At 40.6% G+C, this 24,524-nt stretch overlaps 2 protein-coding genes across 3 annotated transcripts; both read left to right on the forward strand.

Moving 5' to 3' along the window:
- Positions 1-330: 330 nt before the first annotated feature.
- Positions 331-5,340, forward strand: glrx2 (glutaredoxin 2). 2 transcript variants are annotated; one of them, XM_061034315.1, is made up of 4 exons: positions 331-546; positions 1,877-1,934; positions 3,046-3,222; positions 4,588-5,340. In XM_061034315.1, exons 1-4 carry the CDS (start codon positions 437-439, stop codon positions 4,750-4,752), a joined length of 510 nt encoding a protein of 169 aa, XP_060890298.1. In that variant the 5' UTR covers positions 331-436; the 3' UTR covers positions 4,753-5,340. The 2 variants fall into 2 exon arrangements, with proteins under 2 accessions (XP_060890298.1, XP_060890299.1); XM_061034316.1 differs by having other exon boundaries at positions 337-397.
- Positions 5,341-6,052: 712 nt separating this feature from the next.
- Positions 6,053-15,634, forward strand: uchl5 (ubiquitin carboxyl-terminal hydrolase L5). Its single transcript, XM_061034318.1, has 11 exons — positions 6,053-6,237; positions 6,567-6,630; positions 6,711-6,816; positions 9,223-9,348; positions 10,017-10,078; positions 10,459-10,589; positions 10,824-10,887; positions 11,630-11,732; positions 13,089-13,202; positions 13,503-13,601; positions 15,208-15,634. Exons 1-11 carry the CDS (start codon positions 6,162-6,164, stop codon positions 15,250-15,252), a joined length of 990 nt encoding a protein of 329 aa, XP_060890301.1. The 5' UTR covers positions 6,053-6,161; the 3' UTR covers positions 15,253-15,634.
- Positions 15,635-24,524: the final 8,890 nt, after the last annotated feature.

Below are 24,524 nucleotides of genomic sequence, written 5' to 3' on the forward strand. Positions count from 1 at the left end.
ATATAGTGTTATTTTGCTACATGTGAATGTAATATATATTTACCATACATAATTAATACATTAAAGATTAATAATTTTTGCACCCTCTCATTGTAATTTTATTTTTAAAATAATTTTCCTCTATTTGAACATATGGAAGAAGTGCTCTCTAACCATGTGAACATACAAGTGATAAATACTTTCAAGATCAACTTTATTCCCACTTTTCTGAATCATGAAGTGTCTTTATTCAGATTGCAGACGTCAGAGCGTTACGTTCAAATTGCGGCTTGCGTCTCCTTGCGTCAGAAACTACTTCCGGTGGTCACGTAAAGGTAGGCTCTCCTTTAGACTGTACTCTCCAGACATAAACAGTACACATAAAGGGGGGAAAAGCGGTCGTACAGTAACAGCCAGGGTTGGTGTATGACTTCAGATCTGTTTGTACACTAACCGCATGATTCACCTCGGTGTGCCGCTCGACTATTTTTTGGTTTTAAGTTATTTTTTCTCCATGTTTGGTCGAGCAGGATGTCTCCCCAGGGTGGCATGGACCGGCTGCCGAAGGTCATTCCCGCTCGCTTTACTAAAACAAATTAGGCTAAGCTGGCTGATTTAATGAATTTATCACAGCTCCTTATAAAAATACTAAATTGTGGTTAATTTTTACAAACAATACAACATCGCTTGAGGTCCACAGAAGTTGAAGAGAGTAGCTTACGTGAGCCTGCATGCTAAACTTACCATGCCGTACAGAATCCTATAGAAGAAATACATAATTCTACATTAAGCTTTAGTTTTACGCTCTTTTCTGATCGTAAAACTTCATCTTTCACACACTTTTACGAATCATTAGGATCATGAGACAAATTCGGCATGCCTGCTATCTGACAACTTCTAAGTTTTGCGCAAGAAAAATCAGTCTTTATCATTAGTATGCACGTTGTTGTCGCGCCGGTCGTTGACGTCACCGGTACTATCTTTCACCACAGAACAGCACTGACTGTAAATACGTTATGTGCCTTATTTTTCAGTCTCCATAGGGTATACCCACTTGTAGATTTTATAAATTCATTTGATTCACACCATTGATTGATTGACAATATCCGTGGTATGCTGCAATTTTATTTCCTAGGATGGTGAAGGGAAGACTCTGCCTACTGTGTCTCTAACTAAATATACAAAAGGAGTCTTGCATGTCACTGTTTATAACAGAGGTAGATTATCTTCTGCTGGACTGGCCACTTAAAAAAACAAGAGTAGCCTACCCACTTCTTTAGGCACCACAACACCACTGTTTATCTGATAGAAGTACTGGGAGGTGTATTGTGTTTGAACACAGTCTGTGATACAAGCCGAATTTACAGTAAGGTCTTCACAGTTCGTTTAACATCCATCACCACATTTTTGTCATGATCACATTATCGTGCCGTCCTAAAACTGCAGGATTTTAAAGGGAGTTTTGTCACCAACCATCATACGTTCTGAGCTAATTACCAGTGCCAGTGAAGGGCATTTGTACTACTAATCCTGGATTACCTAGCACATGGGCTTTACTGCGGTTGTAGATCAGGCGTTATCGGAAACAAAACAGTGATTTACACGAGAGAAAAATCTGAATCTAGACCTGTAACAATGCGCGTTTGTATTGTAAGACCACATGTCTTCCTTCTGTTACATACTTTGTTGCTGATTATCGGCCTTCAGCTCGTCTCTTCCAGAAATATCTTCCCGTTTTTAAGGTTATTATAAGACGACTGTGGTGGACATACTCTGTTGTGCTAATCCATGCAGTGTGTGATTGTTAAACTCAAGCAGGTTATTATCTAAAACAGTTGACCTAATGCCTTCAAAGTCATCTTCAAGTTTGTGCCATGTTGTGCTCTGTTCTTTTCAGAATGGGGAATTTCACATCCTCTTCCACTGCGAGCACAGCCTGTGCACGGTATCTTCAGGTTAGTAGATATCTTTTTTTTAAATTATTTTTTTTACTTTTGGTACAGTAGTGTACTCTGGCTCTCTCTTCACTTTTATGTCTTTAGGATAGGATAGCACTTTATTGATCCCCACAGGGGAAATTCGGGCGTTGCAGCAGCACAGACAAGTAAGAAGGTCGTACAAAATACACATTAAACAGAATAGATTAGATAAGATAAATAAAATAGGGGGTACAAGTACAAAATGAATGATGAAGTTAACTATGCAGGGAATTGAGACAGTATGTGCAGGGAATGGCATTTATTATATAAGTTTATAATTAATAGCAATACAATACAAACTTCTGCAGATGCATCTCCAAATATTGATGCTCTGATGTTTCCTACAGTCCGTCACCATTCTTTGATTTAGTCTAGAAGTTTGTTTCTTTGCATCTTTGTTTTATGTTCTCAGATACTTCCACATGTTTTTGTGTTTTTCTGTACGTTGTGATTTGGTTTATTTGATTGATCAAGGGACAGTGTGCAAATGATTTTGATCATTTATACAAAGAAAAATGAATAGATGGTTGCACCAGATTTAGCGAGTCGCTGATTTCCATCTGTAGTCGTCACATAAAAGGAACGCAAGGCAAACCATGAAGCGCCACCCAACAGAGGACAATAAAGAAACACACCTGACAACATTTCATAATAAAATGATGTGAAGACTTTGTAACAATGTATATCCTGCTCACCCAAAAATCACATCTGTAACTCCATCCATTCATAGAAAAACTATTACTAAAGGCCATGCCAGACGAGGCCCTATAATATAATATCATAAATGTAGTGCTAAGTTATACTGGTTGTAAATGCTGGTTATGGCAAGTGTAACCAGTGTGTATTTTGAGCTGTTGAAGGTTACATGTGAAAGTACATTTTATGAAATGTGTGATTTAGGATGTAATGTTGTCCCAGGTGATGAATGCATCAACTTAACAATTTTCATACAGTCTAAAAAATAGCCATAAAATAAATGCAAAGTCATTGTTCCTCTTGCCTTTGCCCAGAAACACACTGTAGCCCACAGTCTGTTTAAGTGCTCCACTGATATTAACATAACTGCTTTGTTTGATTGATCTTTCAGGAGATGGTGTCTCAGAACTGTGTTGTGATATTTTCAAAGACCACCTGTCCTTATTGCAAAATGGCCAAGAACGTCTTCAATGAAATCGGTGCGACCTACAAAGTGGTCGAGCTGGACGAGCACAATGACGGGAGGAGTCTGCAAGAGGCCTTGGCTCAGATGACTGGTGCCAGAACGGTAAGACTCGCTCGTGATGTATTTTAGGACGCTGAATGAAAGTGACTTCTCTGCCGCTTACTTCAGCATCTGTTAAAAAAAAAAAGAATCAAGTCAAGCATATTGGACAGTTAGTTTGCCTTGGCAGCACTAACAAAAACTTACATTTAGATTTATTATTATTAGATCAAACAAATCTACCTTGGGGTACAAATAAAGTCACCTGAGCCATGACTTTATCTGGACTCACAATAACTGAATATGAGTCCTGATGAAGCTCAGAACAATTTGAACCTTTTTCATGACTTTAATATAACTTAGTATACAAAGTGTCATCAAGTGACTTATATGAAGTTCTTTTTATTTTTACTGCAGACCCCTCTTTTTTCATACTCCTTAGTTGTGAATGAGATATAAGATAAAATAGGCACAGGTCCATCGCAAATGTATATTTATCATGAAATGATGTTTACAATTGGTAAGAAATAAAATCTTGCTTGAGCCTTTTAAAATGTAGTTTCACAGTGGAGATGCAAAATCTGATTTCTTAAAAGTCACTCAGAACAAACTCAGGAAGACTTTTTTTTTTTTTTTTTTAACCTTGTTCACAGACTGTAAAGGCTTTCTTTCACACTTGCAGAAAACTCCTGATATTTGCAGGAGGAGCTGTATGTGTTAACGCAAAACAGCCAAATTGTTCACTCAGACTTCACCTGCCAGACTCCTGTTGTTTTTCTGAAGTCCGAGTGAGATGGTGTGAGAACGCAGGATATTATCCCGAGAATTCACCTCGAGCCAATGGGAAGGGGGGAATGACGTTTATATACTGTGACTGCTGCACATTGCATAGAGTGTGCGACCACTACAATCTCAGTGCACGTATTCAAACGGCTGCATTATGTTTTCTCTTCGTCAGTATGTTGTTCTCCTCTCTTTTGTTGATAGTGTCATTCTGTTGAACCACACAGAGCATCGATAAAAAGGCAAATATTCTTATTATAGCATCGTGTAGCAGACTCTGTTGCTTTGTCCGCGTCTTTTTTTACATCACGTCTTACTTCAGGAGACCCCCCCGCCCCCCTCCCCTCAGACAGGGATAGTCCCCCGCTGTGAGGAGCATATGAACAGCAGGGTCAGCAGAATCTCCAGAGCAGTCCTCCTGAAATGATCTAGATATTTTCAGGAGTGCATATGTGAAAACGACTTGTGTAAAAGAAGTGGAGGACATCATCTGTTGCAAAATACTGACCTTACTTCTCTGTGGACTTATTACGTCACTCTAAAGAGTTGATGGTCTCAGTGGGTGATGATAGGATGTTTGATTATTTTGTTTTAAGAACAACATATTACTTAGTGGTTAAGGTCTGATATGACTTCTTTGTTCAGGTGCCAAGAGTCTTCGTTAACGGAAACTGCATTGGGGGCGGCTCTGACACCAAACAGCTCCATCAGCAGGGAAAGCTGCGTCCCCTGATTGAACAGTGTGCGCCCTGCTGTGCTGGGAGCGGCTCCGAAGGCTCGGGCAGCGGACAGTCCGAGTCCACCAAATGACTAACCGTTCTTGTCCTAGTTTTCAATCCTGTATTTATCAAATGTACGCTTGATCTTGTGATGCAAGTTGTACAGTGCTTTAGCCTGACCATGTTATTTATTTGTCAAAGTGCATTGGCTACATGATGGAAGGATAAATTCACGTTTTTGTCCAGGGATGTACAGAATTGTTATTAAAGTTGCCCTCTTTTAAACAAAACCTGGAAAGGTGAAACTGCTTTTCATATTCTCTGTGCAGTGTTGTTTTGTTAAAGATGTTTTTACAGTCATACAAAGCGTGGCGTCGTAAACCATCAAACATCATCACCATGGGGACAAGATCAAGCCATTAAGTATCACCACTTAAAAGTCAAATTAATTTTGACTTGCTTGTGGAAGCCTTTCTATGTTAATGTGTCCGATTATATCAGTAGCCTGCCTCCAAGTTTATGTTACATTACTTTATCTAGCATGTTTCAACAGGAAGTTACCTTGTTTATCATGACGCTGGTAAGACGATATATAAGCTGACATGTATAAAAAACACTCAAACGTTTTCCTTATGAATGTGTATTTTATACTTAAATAAATATGAATGAAGTACCATCATCAGCCTCCCACATTGTGCTTTTCTTTTTTACACATCTAAAGGGTGCGTCATTATTAATTCATCTCCTCTTGTAAGGGCGGGGTGGAGATTGAAACAAGCTCATGAGAGCAATTCTTCAGTACTAAGTTACCCCTTCTAAGTTTTTCCCTCTCAAAGCTATACATTTCATATTTTAAAGTAAAATGAAAGAAGCAAAGGATCAGATTTACGTCTGTTGTCAAATGTGTGCCGCGATCGACGGTGTACGCTGTGAGTTAAAACGCGCGCACCGTCACATTAAACATTGCACCACATCCCTCCCTGCATTCAGGTGCTCCTCGGATAATCGGAATATTACGTTTATAAATTCGTTAATCCAGCTATGGTTAGTTCTGGAGCTTTAAATCGTTATGTGGGAACAAAAAGGGGACTATCATTAAATTGTTTGTATATGTTATTGCTTAGAACTCATATTTGCTATTATTGTTGCCCAGCAAAAGACATTTAGAACATTAGACCGTAATAAAAAGCTTAAAATGTAAATACAAATCGTGATATTTTTCCAACAATGAAGCCAACATCATAATCTGCCCACAACATCCCTGTGTAATATCACGTTAAACTGTTGGTGTGACTCAAACGAGTCTACATTTGAACTTCCCAGTAGAAAACTCGTTATTTCCAATTATTCCGACAGCACGCGAACGCAGAGACTGTGACGTCACGCCTGGGCTTCACAGAAATTAGCTAGAGTAGCGGCTGCTCGGCTAAGATAGGATATTAGCATCTTGTTTACGTGCACAGTAGGTTGAATTAACTACATTGTAAAAAAAAAAAAAAAATGGCTGGAAGTGCAGGAGAGTGGTGTCTGATGGAGAGTGACCCCGGCGTGTTCACAGAACTGATTAAAGGTTTCGGTAGGTAGCTGTGATTGAATGTAACGTGGCTATGCGATTGTGCTAGTTAGCTAGCTTTGCTAAAAAAAAAAAAAACGAGCATCAACCTCTACATTGACGATAACGCTGTGCATATGGGGGGAAAGAATGTTTTAATATTCAATTTATTAACAGGCTTTACTCCCTAAATGCTGAACTCTTTTGTTAAAAAATGTGCATGTGGTAATTGGCCAACCTGAGCAAATTTAATTAAGCAAGCTAACTGGCTAGCATTACTCAGCGTTCAAAAACAAATCGTCCCTCATGAATGGAGACACAATGTGACATGTTGTTGTCTTTCCACTTGTCAGGATGCAAAGGTTCACAGGTGGAAGAGATATGGAGCATGGAGCCGGAGAACTTCGACAACTTGAAGTAGGGTCCACATTAGTCAGGTCTTCTTTCTTCATGTTTACATCTCACATATTTCACTAAATGAACCTGTTCTGTTCCAGACCAGTTCATGGGTTGATTTTCCTCTTCAAGTGGCAGCCAGGTGAAGAGCCAGCGGGGTCAATCGTCCAGGATTCACGGCTGGATCACATCTTCTTTGCAAAACAGGTATGCTATTAAAAAAAAAAAACCGTGGACACATCAGCCTTTGAATGCTTCTGCACATCTCATTACATGTGTGTCCTTTATTGCAATTGGTGTGTTTAATGGTTAATAATATACATTTTTATTAGGGTTTTATGTAATTGACCTACAATAGGGATAAGACATGGTTCCAAAAAGTTATTATACATTGAAATATGACTACTTTGAGGTATAAACAACTTGGGCATCGAACATCTGTCTGCCTTTTGGATTGCTCTTGTTGCAAATCAGCACATGTGATGTCCCGGGCCCTAGCCCTTCATTAGACATGAACAAGTGAGGAGACACACCTCCATATGTACACTCCTCTAGGGTCACCTGACAGGTCATGTCGGGTCAATTTTACATGCAAGTATATAGCGACTTCTTCCCCTGATGATCCAGTCGTGTGATTCAAGGTGTTGAATCTGCTAGATTTCTGTATATTATAAATGTAATACGGAGCTCGGTTTTACTTGTACTGTTTCTATTCACAGGTCTTTTATCCAATTTGTATGTTTGTCTTGTGTTTCTAACTATGTTATCATTGTATCACATGACCTGTCAGGTGACCCCAGGGGTTTTACACATGGAGTTGTCTCCTCATTTGTTCACGTCTGATAAACTGTCATGACCTGAAAGGGTACATGTGGTGATAAACTTCTTGTGCATCTCTGTCCAGCACCTAATACTTACTAATACAGTGAGAAGCCCAAAGATGACTTCCAGATTGTGAAACTGGAATATTTGGAGAAGTGAAAAGGGGGAGGAATCCTTATGCAAGGTCCTGTATCTGTCTGTTCCCAAGAAAGGCTCATGGTCAAAAGTAACACTCGATGTATTGTTTGCTCATTACTGGTGCATCAGATTATTTCTGCAGTGACCAGAACTCAATAGAAACTCAAGCGTAAATGCAACCCCTTATTATCTAGCAAGACCGAACTCACACTCATGGTAGGATCATATCGTGGTCTAAACAAATAACAGACACAGCTCGGGCGGGTCTTTGCCTCTGATTGGCTGTGGTCCTGTTCACTGCTCTAAGTTGTGTGTGTTTAGAAATTGCGAGCGACCTGAGCGCCAGAGTAGCCTGAAAAAAAAAGTCAGTGACAGAGTTAGATTACGATATTGCGGACACGTAGAAGAACGGACTGCCAGGCTCATATCAAAAGTAGTTTAACTGAGTTTACTTAGTTGAAGAACGTGCACTCCACACGGAGCAGATCAGACTGCAGTGCGCAACGCTGAAGGATCAATTCAAGTCTGTTGGTTTGGAAACAAGTTATCATTTTATAATGCCTAATACTAAAATACCTGAAGATGACTTCGGTCTTTGCATCAGAGACACTCTGTGTGTTTGTGACAACTTACTCATGTGAGCAGGTTTTATCTGTAATGAACCTTAACGAGTGCAAACTGTGCTGTGGCCTGACACACACAGATCTAAAGTATCTCTCTCTCCCCAATGCACTGATCCCAGGGCAGGTAGAATAACCTGTGTCAAAGTTTCTATAACCTTGAACAGCAATATTAAAACATAATATAATAATCTCAAACAAAACATGATTATTGATGTTTTCTTCTGTAATGTGGAACATTTAAATATTTCCATGTGCCAACATGCAGTTTGCAATGACAGAGTTAACCCCTCTGCTTAATGTACTTTTACATTTTATGCGTCAACATGCAGTTTTCTATACAAGTACCTGTTTTTGTCTTTTTAAAAAAAAAATCATACATTAGCCTATATATCCATGTGTTGAGTTATAGTGATGGCTGCAAAATGAGTCCGGCCCACCTGAGGTCTCATTTGAACAAATCCGGCCCCCGACCCAATAGGACTTCGACACCCCTGCTCTACACCTTTTATTCTTGTTTAAAAATCATTCACATTATATGAAAGTTATGGAGAGCGATTAAAAAGGTGACCTTACAGCATTAAAGGCAACACAAAGAAACATTTGGGTGCACCTAAATTTTGTGCTGGTGCACCAAAAACAAAAAAGAAGTTAGGCGCACCAGTGCAACCAATGCAAACAGTAAGTCTGGAGCCCTGTACATGGAGCGTGCACACTAATCACTAGGCGACCGGCGCCTTGTAAACAATTCTTCTTGCAGTAGTAAAAACTACCCTAACTTGCCATTGTTGCTATTTTTGCTGTATGATAGGCTGTTTGAATATGTCCACATTTTGTAATCACTATGAAAGTCAGCCTCTCTTATTGAAAGCTTCATCACAGGAGCATTAGCACCCGTTGGAACTCACAAGTCCTAATCATACGATTACCAAGTGGTTACTTTGAAATACATGTCATGCATCGATAAATGGGCTCTATTATCTGTCCTATAACTATTGTGTGTGTGGTTTTTTTTTTGTCTGTGTGTTTTCAGGTCATTAATAATGCCTGTGCCACTCAGGCGATAGTCAGCGTTCTGCTCAACTGCTCCCATTCGGACATGCTGCTCGGAGACACGCTGACAGAGTTCAGAGAGTTCTCACAGAGTTTTGACGCTGCTGTAAGTTCATGGTGTTTTATCTCTAATCCAAAGAGCTTTGCCTCAGGTCTGTTCTTTTAATTGTTTGCATTACTTTAGGAATTTAGTCGTCTCTCCATATTTTCTCAGTGGATCTGTCGTATCATAATGCGGGACGTTCCCTCTCTAAACTAAAGGGACACCCGCATTTTTCTGCTTAACTGAATGCAGTTATAAATTATTCAGTGCTCCTTTCTAAAAATAGCGTCAGAACAGCTCCCCCTCTGCGATCTGTAATTTATTACACCCCAAGCGTTAGTAATTTTCTCCTTCCATTTCTTAACACTGACAGTTTGATCCTCTCACCTTCATCATGACTCTGTTGTCTTTCCCAAAAATAGTCCAAAGAAGGAATCTGAACTGATATCATGATTCTCTACTCCTTCTTTGTTTTATAAGAAGTATAAATTGACACTAACAGATCTTTTTGCAGTGAAAAATGTCTTGAAAGTATCTCAGAAATGGTCACAGCTAAGAGGGAGAAACAAGCAGTATTTAAAGACCCAGTGATATAATTAAAAGACTTATTGTGGATTCATTACTCGTAACTTCAAAAAAAGGAATCCATATTTAGTTCCATCCTGCTGCATCTGGGAGGACAGGGTTACACAGTCAGCATTATAATCCTAATCTCCCCCCTCTCTCTTCAGATGAAAGGTTTGGCTCTTAGCAACTCTGAAGTGATCCGACAAGTTCACAACAGCTTTGCCAGGTAAGCTCCCTGCTCATATCATATCCAGCTGGAGAGGCTCCGTTTGATTGGCTTCCTGTTTATTTTTAGCTCCTCATTCCTGCCCCATTGAGAGGTGTTTGACCCATAATGCACCAGTCTGCTTTTGTGAAACTTGACAAATGTGAGGCAGGTTCATTTTGGGGGGTCACGCCCAAAATGTACAGATTCTGTTATTCAGCCGACAACTGGATACACACATTTAGAAATGTGTAGTGATTGTCAGTGATTACAAAAATGTACCCCAGCATCCTGCTTTTTTTTTTTTAAGATGAAACACTGGCCTCTGTCTTTTTATGTGATCTGCATGAATGTTCTTTTGGATTAAGAATCAAATACAAATGCGTTTTTTCTCTTTTCAGACAGCAAATGTTTGAATTTGATGCCAAGTCGTCAGCTAAGGACGAGGATGCCTTTCACTTTGTCAGCTATGTTCCTGTAAACGGCAGACTATACGAGCTGGATGGACTTCGAGAGGGACCAATTGACCTGGGTAAGATGGAAACTGTAATTTGTTTTCTTCTTCTTTTTTTTTGATGTCCTGTGTGTGTGTGTGTGTGTGTGTGTGTTTTGGGTCCAGCAGTGCACAGCTGAATTTAGTCTCATTGGCCACGGCCCATTCCCCCCTAAATCTGTCTGCTTGATGAGATGTACAGTGTGACCTTCTTCACTGTGTATATATGGACACCTGCAGTGTTGTTTATTCAGGTCTGTGTGTTTCCACCAGGTGCATGTAACCAGGACGACTGGATCAGCGCAGTTCGCCCAGTGATCGAGAAAAGAATACAGAAGTGAGTATCGTCGCACATTTATTTTCGCTACATTTTAGGGTAGTCCCTCCAGGACATGACTTTAAAGGTCTTGTATTTTACTCTTTTCCAGTGTTTTAAGTTAAGTTTTTGATGTACCGTATATCAGCTCCTCTTCTGTGCTTCTCTTTGACGCTGGAGGGGATAGCAGGCCATTTTTGGCTGAGCAGTAGGCTTCAAAAATGTGCATTGTATCGTTCCAGAGGAAGAAATCGGCAACAAAATGAGCTGAGCTAATGCTAAAGTGAAGACTTAAATGCTCTGATAGTCTGGAAAAGTAACCTCTAGCCACCACAGGTCCCTGGTATTATCTTTGGGGACGCTGCGGGTTTATACAGGGGCTTCATGAAATCCAACAACTGGGAACCTTTCCTCCTCATTTTTCACTTTTTGGATGGAAGCATCACAATCTTTCAGAAGTCCTTATTGCTCAATTTCAGCCAATAATTAGGGATCATAACGGTTTGCCTTCCTCCATGGGTTAACCGTTTTGATGATCTTAAATTCTTCAGATGGCGTCTAGACTGTAACACATGAAAATCAGCTTTTGCATGATAAGACGCACAGTCTCTTTTATAATCTCATGCTTCTCATCAGCATTTCTCACTTTCTGATGTGTTAATGCAAATAATATAGTTCTCAGTAAGGTGTGCTCTTCTGACAGCCTATCACTCTGCAGGTGTATGCATTTTGAACTCGATAAAACTGTTGTTTCTCTCTTCAGGTACAGCGAAGGAGAGATCCGGTTCAACCTAATGGCCATTGTGTCAGACAGAAAGATGATATACGAGAGGAAAATCGCCGAGCTTCAGACCCAGCTCACCGAGGTGAGTGGCAACCAAAGAGCTGAATCGCGAGCGGACATGAAAAAGAATAATGTATTCTTTCACTTTCTGCTGCGAGGCTACATGAGAAATTCATCAGCTGTCAGCTTTTCAAGAGTTAGAGATCTTAACTGTGCTTGTGTTCGGATGGGAAAGAGAAACAGAGCTTTGTTTCTGTTTTGTGTGCCTAACCACCAAGCTGTTTGTCATTTTTCCACATGTACGATATTTATCTTTACGATTTAAGCTCATTATTTTAGAATTTAGCTTTTTGCAGTGAATACAGACTCACTTAGCATCCTGCTAATCTTGGTATCCAAATGGGTTGGAGCGTGATGCTAGCCAAAGCTAACCCTCCGTGTTTTACCCTTTTTTTTTTTTAGTTTGAGTTTATTGAACCTGATGTCACACCACTCATGGTGGAGTGCTGTCAGTGAAAGTGTTCTGCTGCACCTGGAAAGAAATACAACAAAAGTAGCCCTATTCAGACCGCCGGCTCAAGCCCCGATATTTACGCCCCTGTGACGATTCGCCTTCAATCTGAATGTGCTGGAGGCGTAATGAAGAGGCGAAGTGATCCCCTTCCCTGTACCGTCTTCTGAGGTAGTAACTGAGACGAGACGGTATCAGCTGAGCCAGCCAGGGGAGCGCAGCGTTGTGTGTGCGTGTGTGTGTGCATTTGACTGCGTGTGTATGTTGAGTTCCTAATGTGCCGTGCTTCCACAACGCAGTGTGAATTTACAGACTGGGGCAACAATATTACGCCGTGTTAGAATCAATATGAATGTACAAAGATGTGATGATAGCTGAGCTTAGTAACGACACTTTTGCGATAAAAGCAGTCTGAAAAAGGGATAGTGATACATGGGGATTACACCCGAAGAGCACGTCCTTATTTCTGCAGCAGAGTTAAACATTTCAACCACTAGAGGTCAGCAGAAAACAATATTTAAGGTTGATGTTCTGTAAGGGAAAAAAACAAGCCAACAATATGTAACCTCGTCCTTTAGATTGACTGTAGTCATGCATAGTTATTGCTCGTCAGACTCAAACAAATTTCTAAACAGGCTGCGCAGTACGTGTAACAAACCCTCAGATGAAATCAACATTTGAATAATGTGAGGAGATTTTAATGAACACAAGAATACTCATCACCAGCTGTCCACTGCTCGAGTGTGAGGCTGTGACTGATGATTACTGTACTGATTAATCTGTTGATTATTTTTGGATCAGTCACAAATTAAATTCTATAAATATAAGAAAGTTGGGACAAATGCATATCACAGTTTAACAATGCCAGTGCGACATCTCTCAATGAGAAGGTTATGAAGAGTCCTGTGTTTTCTCTTCTGCTCCCAGGACGAGCCGATGGACACGGACCAGAGCAGCACGTTCCTCAGCTCCATCCAGTCAGAAATTGCCAAGTACCAGCTCCTTATCGAAGAGGAAAATCAGAAACTTAAAAGATATAAGGTGGGTTTCTCATCACCTACACACTGGCTACATTCTCATGATGTTTTTATGTGACACTAACTAGGATATATGTACAGGGGAATGGCCAATAAGGCACTGTGTATTTGTTTTTCTTGGGAGAAAAATGTATTTTTCATCGCCATAAAACACTTTTTACAACAGAGGCTTTGTTTACTGCAGCGTTCCCAGCCAGCCTTAAACAATGTAACCACTCGGCTCTTTTTCATTTCATTCTCACATATCAAATCATCTCCACTTTCCTCTCACTTGTGGGATGTTTTTTCTTCTCTTTGCTCACAGATTGAAAACATTCGGCGAAAGCACAACTACCTTCCTTTCATCATGGAGCTGCTGAAGACGCTGGCAGAGTACCAGCAGTTAATACCTTTGGTGGAGAAGGTATTTTATTTTTTCACAACGCTGCGTTTGTTCGTCACAAGTCTGGGAAGTAGGGCGTTTAAAAATGATCTTGATAGATGAGGGCGATAGAATTTATTTTTAACAATCAATTAATCAATTTTTATTTGTATAGCGTCAACTCATAACAAGTGTTATCTCGAGACACTTTACAAGAAGCAGGTAAAATACCTTACTCTTTGTCTGTTAACATTACAAAAGAGCAGGTAAAAAGACCTTAATCATTGTTATGTTACAAAAAGCAGGTAAAAGACCTTACTTATTGCTAAGATTGCAAAGATCAAACAATCAAAACAAGGAAGAAGGTAGGCTCAAACACTTCCTCGTGTGCCACATTTGGGTAGGCATTTGTAGCATTGGATAGATGAAAGAGCCGGTCACACAGAAACAACTGCTAATTCATGAGCAGTTTTTTGTTTCTACTTGGAGTTCACTCTCATTTTACCTGAAAAAATAATATGTATTTATTTGCCAGGGAAGAAATTGCATCTTTTTATAATTTCCTTGGCATGTCATGGCAACCCTTCTGAGAGGATTTCAGTATTTTATACATTCTGAGACGTAGTCGGATGTCTCTCTTGATCACACACACACGTTCTTTTTAAGAGGTGTGGTGGCTGCTAAAAACAAGTACCGTAAAACTCCAAATAAAAGCTCATCCCATTTTAAGGCCCATTCCCTTTTACTAGCCTGGTGTTGTTGCAAGATGCGTGTAGGGTTGAAATAGTTTGTGGCTCAGTTGGCAGAGTCGGTCGTCTCTCAACTGGAAGGTCGGGGGTTCGATCCCCAGCTCCTGAAGCCACATGTCCCACACATGTGCAACTTAACCCAGAATTGCTCCTTCTGCTTTGTCAGGGACGTGTAAATATGTATAATTGGGATTAGTTATTATGATGGTCACTTGACATAGCAGCCTCTACCATCAGTGTGTGAATGTGAAGGTGTGACCTGTGGTGTAAAAACACCTTGAGTAGTCAGAAGACTAGAAAAGCGCTTCATTAGCTCAAGTCCATTTACCATCAAAAATAAGGAGAAAAAGCAGCCGGACAAAAAGAAAAGAGATGAACTTTAACATTTGTCCAGGAAAGATAGAATAATGCTCGTATGTTTACAGACCATGAAGAAGGTCTGCATGCTGCTTTACAGAGCGAGATCAAATTAGTCATTTATTTAATGTCTTTATTGATATACTCATTTTGTACACAGCTAAAACTTTCTGGTGTAAATTTACAATTTTAAAGTATTTCCCACCTTAGCTGTGCACCAGTTGTGTTTGAATGTAATAAAAAAAAAAACGCCGTCTGTTGTTGACTCCTGTCCCAAATAAAAGCCGGGTCATTTCATAGCAAGAGGTAAATAAATGCCTGGGCTATTAATAGAAGTTTTTACGGTACGGTAAAGACTTTTAAACAATTCAGTTGTCCAAGAATTTATTTGATTAAGTAGGTGTTAAAAAAACAGAGTGTCAGGGTGTATTTTGTCCACTAGAGGGCAAAAATAGTACTTTGTTTTATTTATCACAGTTGTTGAATTTTTATAAATTGAGCCCAGATTCAGATTCTAATTCAAACATTGTTTTTCTCTCCAGGCGAAGGAGAAACAGAGTGCCAAAAAAGCCCAGGAAGCCAAGTGAACAGCATCGCACACTTCATCAGAAAAGCCTCTAAACGCACACACACACACACACACACTCAGAACCATACAGCCCCTCTTTCATCACTGAGCCACATACAGACACGTCATCCGTCATTTGATATTAATGGCCGTGGATGGTCTGCAGCACTTCCTCACCGTGGCATCTCGTGAACCATCCACTCTTTAAGAACTGCACTGCAGGTGTAGCAGAGAGACTGTCCCACAAAAAGCTCTCTATGCACGCGCGTGTGTGTGTGTCCATCTGCTCTAATGCATGATAGAAGAAAACTCGTGCTCAAATTCTGTTCTGTCTTATTTTCATAATAAAATGTCTAGATGTTTGTGAAATCATGTTTTCATGGACAGATGATAAAACCCAACCGAAGTGTGTTATTCTTCTGCAGACATCCCAATGCTCCTCACTGTTATAAACCCACTGAAGTCAGACGTAGAGGAAGGTCTTTGCTGCCACCTACTGGTAAAAGGGAGGAAGTACAATCATCGTATTCCTAGGGTGTGACAAAAGATCTGTTGGACTTCTTTTTGTGAAGTGTAAATAAATGAGTAAAGCTAAAGTTTAGTAAGATGAATATGTATCTGGATGCAACTTTAAAATCACAGATTTGCAAACTAATAATCTTCAAACAGGAAGAAGTTTAACTAGATCAATGATTCTAAAAGACAAGCTCTATTCAATTAACTGAAGCCACTTAGCAAAATAAATGTAAATACAATAAAAAATCTTACAATATAAAATACAAAGAAGTTGCATACCAGCAAAGAATGCCTCAACATTAAGTTAATTTGATAAAAAAAAGACCCCAATCTTCTACTTGTATCTAAAAATTCCCCCCCGTCCCCAGAATCCACAACAAAGAAGTCTTTCTTCTCTGAAGTTCAGACGATGACTCGCCCGCTCGTCCCTTTTTATTTCTTTTTTTGTCGGCCTGTCTTGTAAACTAAGCCCACTTCATGATCACGTAAAGATGTACTTATGTACAAGTAGTACCGTGCTCAGGCCCGGTTAGTCCTGGAGCAGTGTGAGTGCAGGCCAGCGGGGGAATGCGCGGGGGGGGGCAATTGTGCTTTAGTACGGTACGGGACAACTGTGCCTAGTATGTCCTAAGGTGCCTGATATTTTAAAGTGACGGAGTGTGTTTTTTACAGTTTTATCTTCAGACATTTGAATAAACTATCAAGTCGGTGTTTTGTCATGATTTTAGGTAATATATGATTTTAGGTAATTTTGACAACCACCCCCCCACCCCGAATCCCAGAGCCCAGGTTTAAAACCAATGTCCGACCTGCGTCAACTAACATTTAAAATATCCCATCAGTCAGAAACCTCCTTCAAGAAACTAGAGCCCAGGTGAAGATGTTTCACCTACTGGGATCACTGAGATAGCCAGATAACTAGAAAAATGCCATGAGACAACTTTTCTTAATGTTTCTTGACACCCATGGCAAGTCGAGTAAAAAATTAAAAGAGGAGAGATGGTAAAACAATTGTATTTAATTTAACCCCCTTTCATCTGAGGTCATCCAACACTGACTCTTTGACGACTTTCTTTGCTCGTCGGGGTAACTGTACGTCTGTGTGATACAGACGCACATGGAGTTTCTCTTTTCTTCCTATCTAACTCGTGGTTAACATCAAACAGTCTCCTTGGTGAGGTTAAGGCACAAAGGAAATTAAAAAAAACCTCTTGGTATAGGTTAAAACAATAACTTATTGTCTATGTTTGGTTCCACATGGGATTGAAACCCCCGCTCTGCTGGTTAAAGGTCTTACGTTACGTCATTAACGGCCGTTTCCTCGACCATGAAATACAGCTGTGGAAAGGTTTAACTTACAGTTAGGGCGCTCTGTGCGTCTGACTGAACCGCAGAGGGCTGTGACAAAGCACCAGGACTTTAAACCTTGGAAAGAAGAATTATTATTTTTTTCTAATCAGTTCAGAAGTAATGGTGTAATAGAAATTAAAAAAAAAACACTTTTCTATTATAGGTGCTAATGTTCGTAGTGTCAGTAATTAATTACACATAAAAGCAGAAAGCTACAATGAGAATCTGAATTCATGAATGTATGAAGCAGCAATGTAACGAAACTCACGATACGACAAGTATCACAATATGGGGTCCACCTTGTGATTTGAGCATTAACGCTGAACGAGACATTAGACGACGTAGTCTCAGTAAAAAATATATACTTTAAATGTTGTATGTATGTGACTTTCGGTGTTCCTGGAGCCAGCCTCAAGTGGACACTCGATGAACTGAAGGATGTTGCACTTAAACATTGACTTAATTTTTCAACACTTGAGGTTGCCGCTTGATGCACACACACATTTTATAAGAGAGAAGAAGAAATCTAGTATTAAAACATTATTTACACGTTTCCCTGAGTTGTAAAAAAGTTGAAAAGAAAAAATGTGTCAGATGACAATAAAATACGATATAATAGATATTAAATTCAAAGATTGACTAAAAAGGTTAAATTAACTAACTGTACACTACTCTTTATTCCCTTAAACTGCCTTTTATTTTAACTGTATGTAACCATTAAACACGATTAGAGCAAACGGTGTCCTTATAAATTCACCATTAAGAAACCACCAGTACAAGGTAAGTGTCTCCTTTCTGTTTTCTTGGTTCTTCCCGTAGCAGTATGCTGATGTTTTGAACATTGCTGGGTCCTCTACTTTACAAACCGGCTCCCCTGGCCGTGCTTGAACACAGTGTTTGTCTGCTCTCCTGCGTAGTCTGACGTTTCTGCGCTCTGCCGACCGAAGCAACTCGTGGCCTCGCGTCTATTTTTGGCTCCTGTGTTTACATACACACACCTTAAGCACTTGTTGGATCTGATCCCAGGGCGGTCTGTTGCCAAGATCTGTCGTGGCAACGCAGGTTTTTTTTTACGACCAGCTCCGACAGAGAGAGACAAAGAACAGTGTGTCTTGTTTTATTGTCATATCTGAGGTGAGGCCATGTGAATGAGCAAACAAGAAGTACTCACTGCGACAGCGATCCGGTCCTGCAGGATGCTCATGAATACCTCAACTATCACACCGTGCATGCTTTGTTCTCAAGCACATCATTATCTTTTCCTTGCTCTTTTATCCATTTTATTTCTGGCTGAGGTCATATGGCGTTGAATGCGATGTGGTTTGGCGTTGACTGTGATGCAGATCCTGCAAACAGACTGAAGTCTTAAAAATAGCCAAAGACCGCTGCGTAACGGAATGTGTGCTGTGTAGGCCCGCTTTGAAGGTCAAGGCGAGTTTATTTGTACAGCTCATTATCACATGCAGTCCCTCAAAGGGCTTCAGAGGCCCATAAAAAGCAGCAGTCCCTTAAAACCCAGACGAGGGTGAAGTAACCTCAGCAGAGAGGCTGAGAGTAATACTTCTATGTTGATTATGTAACTTTTGTAAATAAATGTTCAGGCTATTAAAGAGTCAGGGAAATAAACCACGATGGCTTGCAACTTTGATTGTTTTTGTTTGCAAAAAAAAATTCAAATCCTGAAGAGTTTTTTATACAATGATATAAAACAGAAAAGCACCAGGGAAACTAATTTTTTTGTTTTGTTTTTGGTAATAATGATTAATATGTTTTTATTCTCAGAGTTGGAAGTGGAAGAAAACTTGAGAGGCAGTGTTTTAGTCAAATATATCCTCTTCTGACTGGCAGACTCACAATATTTATGCAAAAGACTTTCAGAAAGAAAGATTAAAACAGCTTTCAGCCATAGATTGTAAATATAAATGGACCAAGAAGCCTGAGTGACGTCACCCTCATGTAGCTGCAGGGGGGCTTTGGAGTCCCATCGATGCCGGTCGCCATGCTGGAAATTTGACTTTCAGCCATTCTAACGACAGGCTGAGAGCTGGTGCCGAGGCGGGGCTTTAAAGCCTCCTGACAAACCCTTACACCGCGCCCACCTGTCAATCATGTCAGATACACACCTTATTGTGAATAACTCTTATCCTTCATGAAATCCAAACGGATGAGTTATCAAAAAATTCCAACCCCCCCCCCCCCCCCCCCCCCGTACAGTGTGTGCCGATCAACACATGAGCTAATCAGACTTATGTCGTTTTTTGTACCAGGCTGTAAACATGTTTATTTCTGCTCTATAAAAGGCTTTTTTGAATAAGTGTGTATGTGACTTCTGGGGCTCCTGGAGACAGCCTCAAGCGAACCCTACACAAACTGCAGGATTTTGCACTTCTGCATTAGCATCATTTTTCAGCACCAGAGGTTGCCGCTTGCTTTTAACCCAATCCACAGAAAATCTATGCTGGCAGTCCTGTGAGGTGGCAAATGCTAAATGCTAATGTCAACTTGCTGAGAAGAGAAGAATATCCAGCTCTGTATGGAAAAAAAGATTCATGTCGGAATCGTATTTGAATTCTAAGATTCTGTTTTTTTTTTGGTTCTTTCTTACATCCCTAGTTAATTTACACCAGCAGCCATATTGAGCTAAAATTACAACCCCTGTGTAACAAATAGGTAATGAATTGTGATTGTGTTTGAATCTAATTGTGACCCTGAGAATCAAATCGTGATATATTGAAAGGCACACACCCCTACTCCTTTGCCTGCTGATACATTAGCTGCTATAATAACTTACCTTGACTTCACCGAGAGGAGCTGTGTGTAAGAAAGTTTCCACATTAGTTGAACCTGACATAAAACAGACTTTAGCTCAGGAGCCCTCGGCTGTAAAGTCTGTGTAATGTCCAACTGAGCTGGAGCAGGCCATTGTTTGTGTAATATAGAAAATTCAAGCGTTTAGTAGACATGAACATGACTGACTATGTTTCACAGAGTGGTTCTGTTTTGTACACCTTTCTGCCAAGCTTACTGCTTCCCACTTTAGCTTTTTCAGATGTGAAGAGCCCTCCTCTTTCTGCTGTAACAAGGCACGTCATGTAGCCTGAATAAAATGTGTTTCTGCTGTAGTTAGTCTGACATGCACCATCTGCCGCTGTGGACTAAATGTGAAGAAGAAAACTCAGGACAATGTTTGGATCTGATTCTCTAGACCAGTGGTTCTCAAACTTTTTAGACTGCGTACCACCTCCGAAAAGATTTGGCTCTCAAAGTACCACCATTATGGTAGATGTTAAAATACACATTTTACGCAGGAGGCAAATATATTCATGAAGAGAATATTATTTATTATTGACTGTTGGCAGCCACACTGTAGGACTACTAAGGGCTAGCTCTAGAACTGGTACTTAAACGCCACACAACACTGACATTTGCCTAAATCAAAAAAACATTCAACATAGCAAAACTCCCTTTAAAAAAAATACCTCTCGACTCCTGCGCACAGTTAAGACACAGCAAAATAGAGACTCAGCTTCAGAGCAAGAGAGAGAGGGTGAGCGACTGTCCGTACACTCTTGTAAATGCATCACAACAGAAGCATCTCCTGGCGCCGTTTTAAAAATGTTAATGTACAGCTGCTTGCGAGCGATTCTGTGCTGAACTCCAATAAATAACAGAATATCTGTTAATGTAGGCCTACAGCTGCTTCCTGTTGATTCAGTACTGAACTCCTATAAATAACGGACTATCGAGTGGAACTTTTCAAAACGCGAGGCGTACTCCTGGTGTTTGTGTCTGTGCGCGCACGAGCATAAATTGAGAAGATTGAAGTTGTTTGTTGCAAAAACTAGATTAATTTAGAGGGCAAAACACATTTGATATAACAACAACCCAATAGATACAAGACAGATAAAATAAGAGTACGACAAAAAAAAAAAAAATTGGTGTTTTATGCTGAACGTTTTTTTTTTTTATATTGTGGAGATTCCTTTGCGTACCACCACAGGGAGCTATCACCGGTGGTACGCGTACCATAGTTTGACAACCACTGCTCGAGACGTATCCATATTTCCTATAAGACAACGGCTAACATTTAGCAGGCTAGCATGGTAACATTTGATGCATAGCATGCTAAGGACTGAGAAGATGACATTTCCATCCTCTGCATGTCCTCTAAAATAAAAACATTAACTTTAGATGTGATGATTGGCACTTTATGAAAGGTTAGGGGTCACCATAGTTCTTGTTCTTCACCCTGAGGGAAACACGGATGTCTGTAGCACATACAAATCAAAAATAAATCCTTATATCTCTCAAGAAATTGAATTTAAAACCCACAAATGTAAGGTAAGTTAAGGCAACCTTATTTGTACCCGTAGGTAGATTTGATTTACAGGGAGTGAGTCGGCCTCCTTTAGAAACAAACGACAGCACAGGAAAAAAAATGTAGGATCATTTATAGGGCTAGAGCAAAAATCACGGGGCTCTCCAAGGTCATTAATCTCAATCTTGTTGGGATCATGAATCCCTTACGTCCGTACAATACGTCGCTTCAGCCCATAGTTAAAGGATATGTGTTGAGTCTGGCGGCCCCTGTGGTCACAGTGGTACTTCTTATCTCTGCTAATTCTGTCGTCTACATGCACGCGCAGTATCCCTACGATGAACCAGTCGTACTTCATTCTTCATACTGCGAAACTATGCTGGAGAAAAAGTAAACAAGAGTTCTTTCCGCATGCAGTTTCACCAGAATTCAACCAGCATAGTAGCATAATTAAAAACAACTAAGAAATTGTGCTAGCTTATGCTTCCTTTTGTAGGTCATGTAGAAACTTGTTTGAGTATTTCAAAAGAAAACTGGACCTAACCCAAAATGGCATCCATCCATAGAGGTGAAACTGGATTAGAATAGTCCTAATACTGAAGAGGGAGGACATCTTTTTAGTACAGTTTTACAAACACTCCCTGTCAGTGTGGAGCTCGAAACCATTAAACACTCAAGTCATGGATGTGCTCCCCTAACCTGTGGGAAAGCAGAGAGCATATGGTTCTGTAAAGGCTGCTGGTGTAAAAAGATGATCTCATTACACTCAGACAGCAGGCCACAGGTCTGAGGAGGGAGCTGGAGCTGTCAGCCTGTCAGGAGCCACGTAGGGGGGTCTGGACACTGTCAGCCTCTTCTATGAGTTCATGGCTGGAAACGGCTCCGCTATCAGAGAGCAGATACACAGCAGGCAGAGGAGGACTCTCCGCTGTCCGTCAGGATGTCCTGTCTCTGCCTGCACTTACAACTTTAAACATTGTTACAGTGCGGGAACTCAGCTCGATGACGTGCCCCCCCCCCCCCCCATCAGCTGCACAAAGGGGAATGAAATGTTCCAAAGAGAAGAATTATGTTTTTGTTTTGCAGCAGAAAAATCCAGACATGGTTTCTTAATATATTTCATTCACATACTGCGTGTGGATGTGTCCAGCCTAAATGTGCCGCTAAACACCCTTTAGCCTTTTCAGAATTCTGTTCTGCAACAGCGTGGTAGTGAAGCTCTGTTGTCATTACATGTCACACCATTGTGACTTGCATATTGATTTTGCAACAGCGTAATAATGGTGTCCCAGTCTGTGAATTTGCATTGTGTTATGGTGTTGCAGAAATTCCTAAGTGAATTGTAGAATTGTACATACACTCAGACAGTCAGACATGCACACACACAACGCTGTTGTCCCCAGCTGGCCCCACCGATACGTCTCACCCCTGTAACACCTCTGTTGGTACCTCTTAAGGCCGTGTTCACACTTGACTTCTTTTTTCAACTGCCAGCGCCTTTTTTACATACAAGCCTATGGAAAAAGGAAAAAGGATGACGCCTTTTCAAAAAGCGCTGCGCCTGACGCCTTTTTCAGTTGAATTATTTAAACTTTTCAGAAAAGCGCTGGGTGACGTCAAGCGCCTTTCTGACAGCTGACCAATCAGGACGAGTAGTAACCTACGTCCCTAGTTACCGGTGCCCAAAAACGGCAAACTTCCACCAGATATGTGTGCATTGCGTGTCCGCTCCGGTCTGTTACGGGTCCGTGCATCCTCATCCGTCAACACCCACCGGCTACGTTCTCAGTCCGCAGCACGGAGAGCACAGCCGGACAGCAGGAGTACGGAGACAAAGGAGTTTCCGCGGTAATTTTACAGATTCACTGGCGACAGCACGAGATAATACGATGTTCGTGGTATAAAACTCAATAAAAACCTTATAAACACATAAACACACAAACAAACGGTCGTTTTTCTGAACCGTCAAAACGGAGGGTGTTATTCGGTTATGTTGTATCGGAGTCTGACTTCCCGTCCCGCTTGTTCTTTTCTGTGCTAAATTGATGCGTTGTGCTCCGGCGCAGTTGCACCGCAGACTAGATCCCGTTGTTAAGGTTACAGAACACTCGCACATAAGCGCTCAAAAGGCGCTGAAGGCAGCGTTTTTTTCTGAAAAAATAAGTCAAGTGTGAACACGGCCTAATGCGGCACAAAGGGAGGATCACTTCGTCAACACATCTTTTACCTAACTTCAACAAAACAAATATGTTATTTCAAAATGTTTTGTTGTTGTAATTTTAGCCTACTTCAAAACTTTTATAATTACCATAACATACTTGTAATGCTTTCACGTCAGAGGTGGATATGATAATCTTATCCATATCACCACATAATCCTGGGGACAGGAAAAAATAATCAAATTACAATCCTACACGCAAACGTAATGCCACACCTGCATTGGGGGGGCCTGTCTGGGCAGCTCCAGTCAAAGATGTCTGGATTCACCCCTGCTTGTTAAACTAATGCGCTTGAGAGCACGTCATGTTCTTTTTGCCAGAATCAGGACATTCCACTTATGCATTTTAAAAAAATGTTTCATTCAAAGGAAGAATGTGTGACATTTTGATCCAGTAGATGTCGCCCTTGAGCACCAGCATAAAACCAAAACAAACTGCTTGGTGACACCTCCACTATTCTGAACCCTCCGCTCTCCTCCAGCAGAAGACCTCCAACCCCTCTCGACTCGCGTTCACACAAAGGAGTTTAGCGCTTGTGGCGGACAAAATTGACATTGGCTCAAGCTGTAATTGCCTGTGGCTGCATTGTTGTGTTAGCGGGCTAATGTTAGCACATTTTAGTTAGCTCGTAGCTTCACATTGCATGTTAATTGACACAGAAATGCCTTAATCCAAAAACCCTTAATAAGCAGTGAGTATGTTCTTCTTCTTTTCTCTAGTCCTTGACTAAAACAGCTTTTATACGCAAGGCCGTCCTGTCCATGTAAACACGGCTCTAACAACAACACAGCCAGTGGGACTCGAGCTTCTCACTCATTGTAGACAGTCACGACTCAGAGACATTTACACTGGATAGACTTGATTTCTGCTGCATTTATGTGTAAAATG

The sequence above is a fragment of the Labrus mixtus genome, chromosome 3 (assembly GCF_963584025.1).
Source record: "Labrus mixtus chromosome 3, fLabMix1.1, whole genome shotgun sequence".
In the NCBI taxonomy this organism is placed as follows: Eukaryota; Metazoa; Chordata; class Actinopteri; order Labriformes; family Labridae; genus Labrus; species Labrus mixtus.

Coding starts and splice junctions, on each gene's coding strand:
- glrx2 (XM_061034315.1), top strand. CDS start 437: ATGATTCACCTCGGTGTGCCGCTCGACTATTTTTTGGTTTTAAGTTAT. Junction 547..1,876: donor GCATGGACCGGCTGCCGAAG/GTCATTCCCGCT, acceptor TGTTCTTTTCAG/AATGGGGAATTTCACATCCT. Junction 3,223..4,587: donor AGATGACTGGTGCCAGAACG/GTAAGACTCGCT, acceptor TTCTTTGTTCAG/GTGCCAAGAGTCTTCGTTAA.
- uchl5 (XM_061034318.1), top strand. CDS start 6,162: ATGGCTGGAAGTGCAGGAGAGTGGTGTCTGATGGAGAGTGACCCCGGC. Junction 6,817..9,222: donor ACATCTTCTTTGCAAAACAG/GTATGCTATTAA, acceptor GTGTGTTTTCAG/GTCATTAATAATGCCTGTGC. Junction 13,203..13,502: donor AGAAACTTAAAAGATATAAG/GTGGGTTTCTCA, acceptor CTTTGCTCACAG/ATTGAAAACATTCGGCGAAA.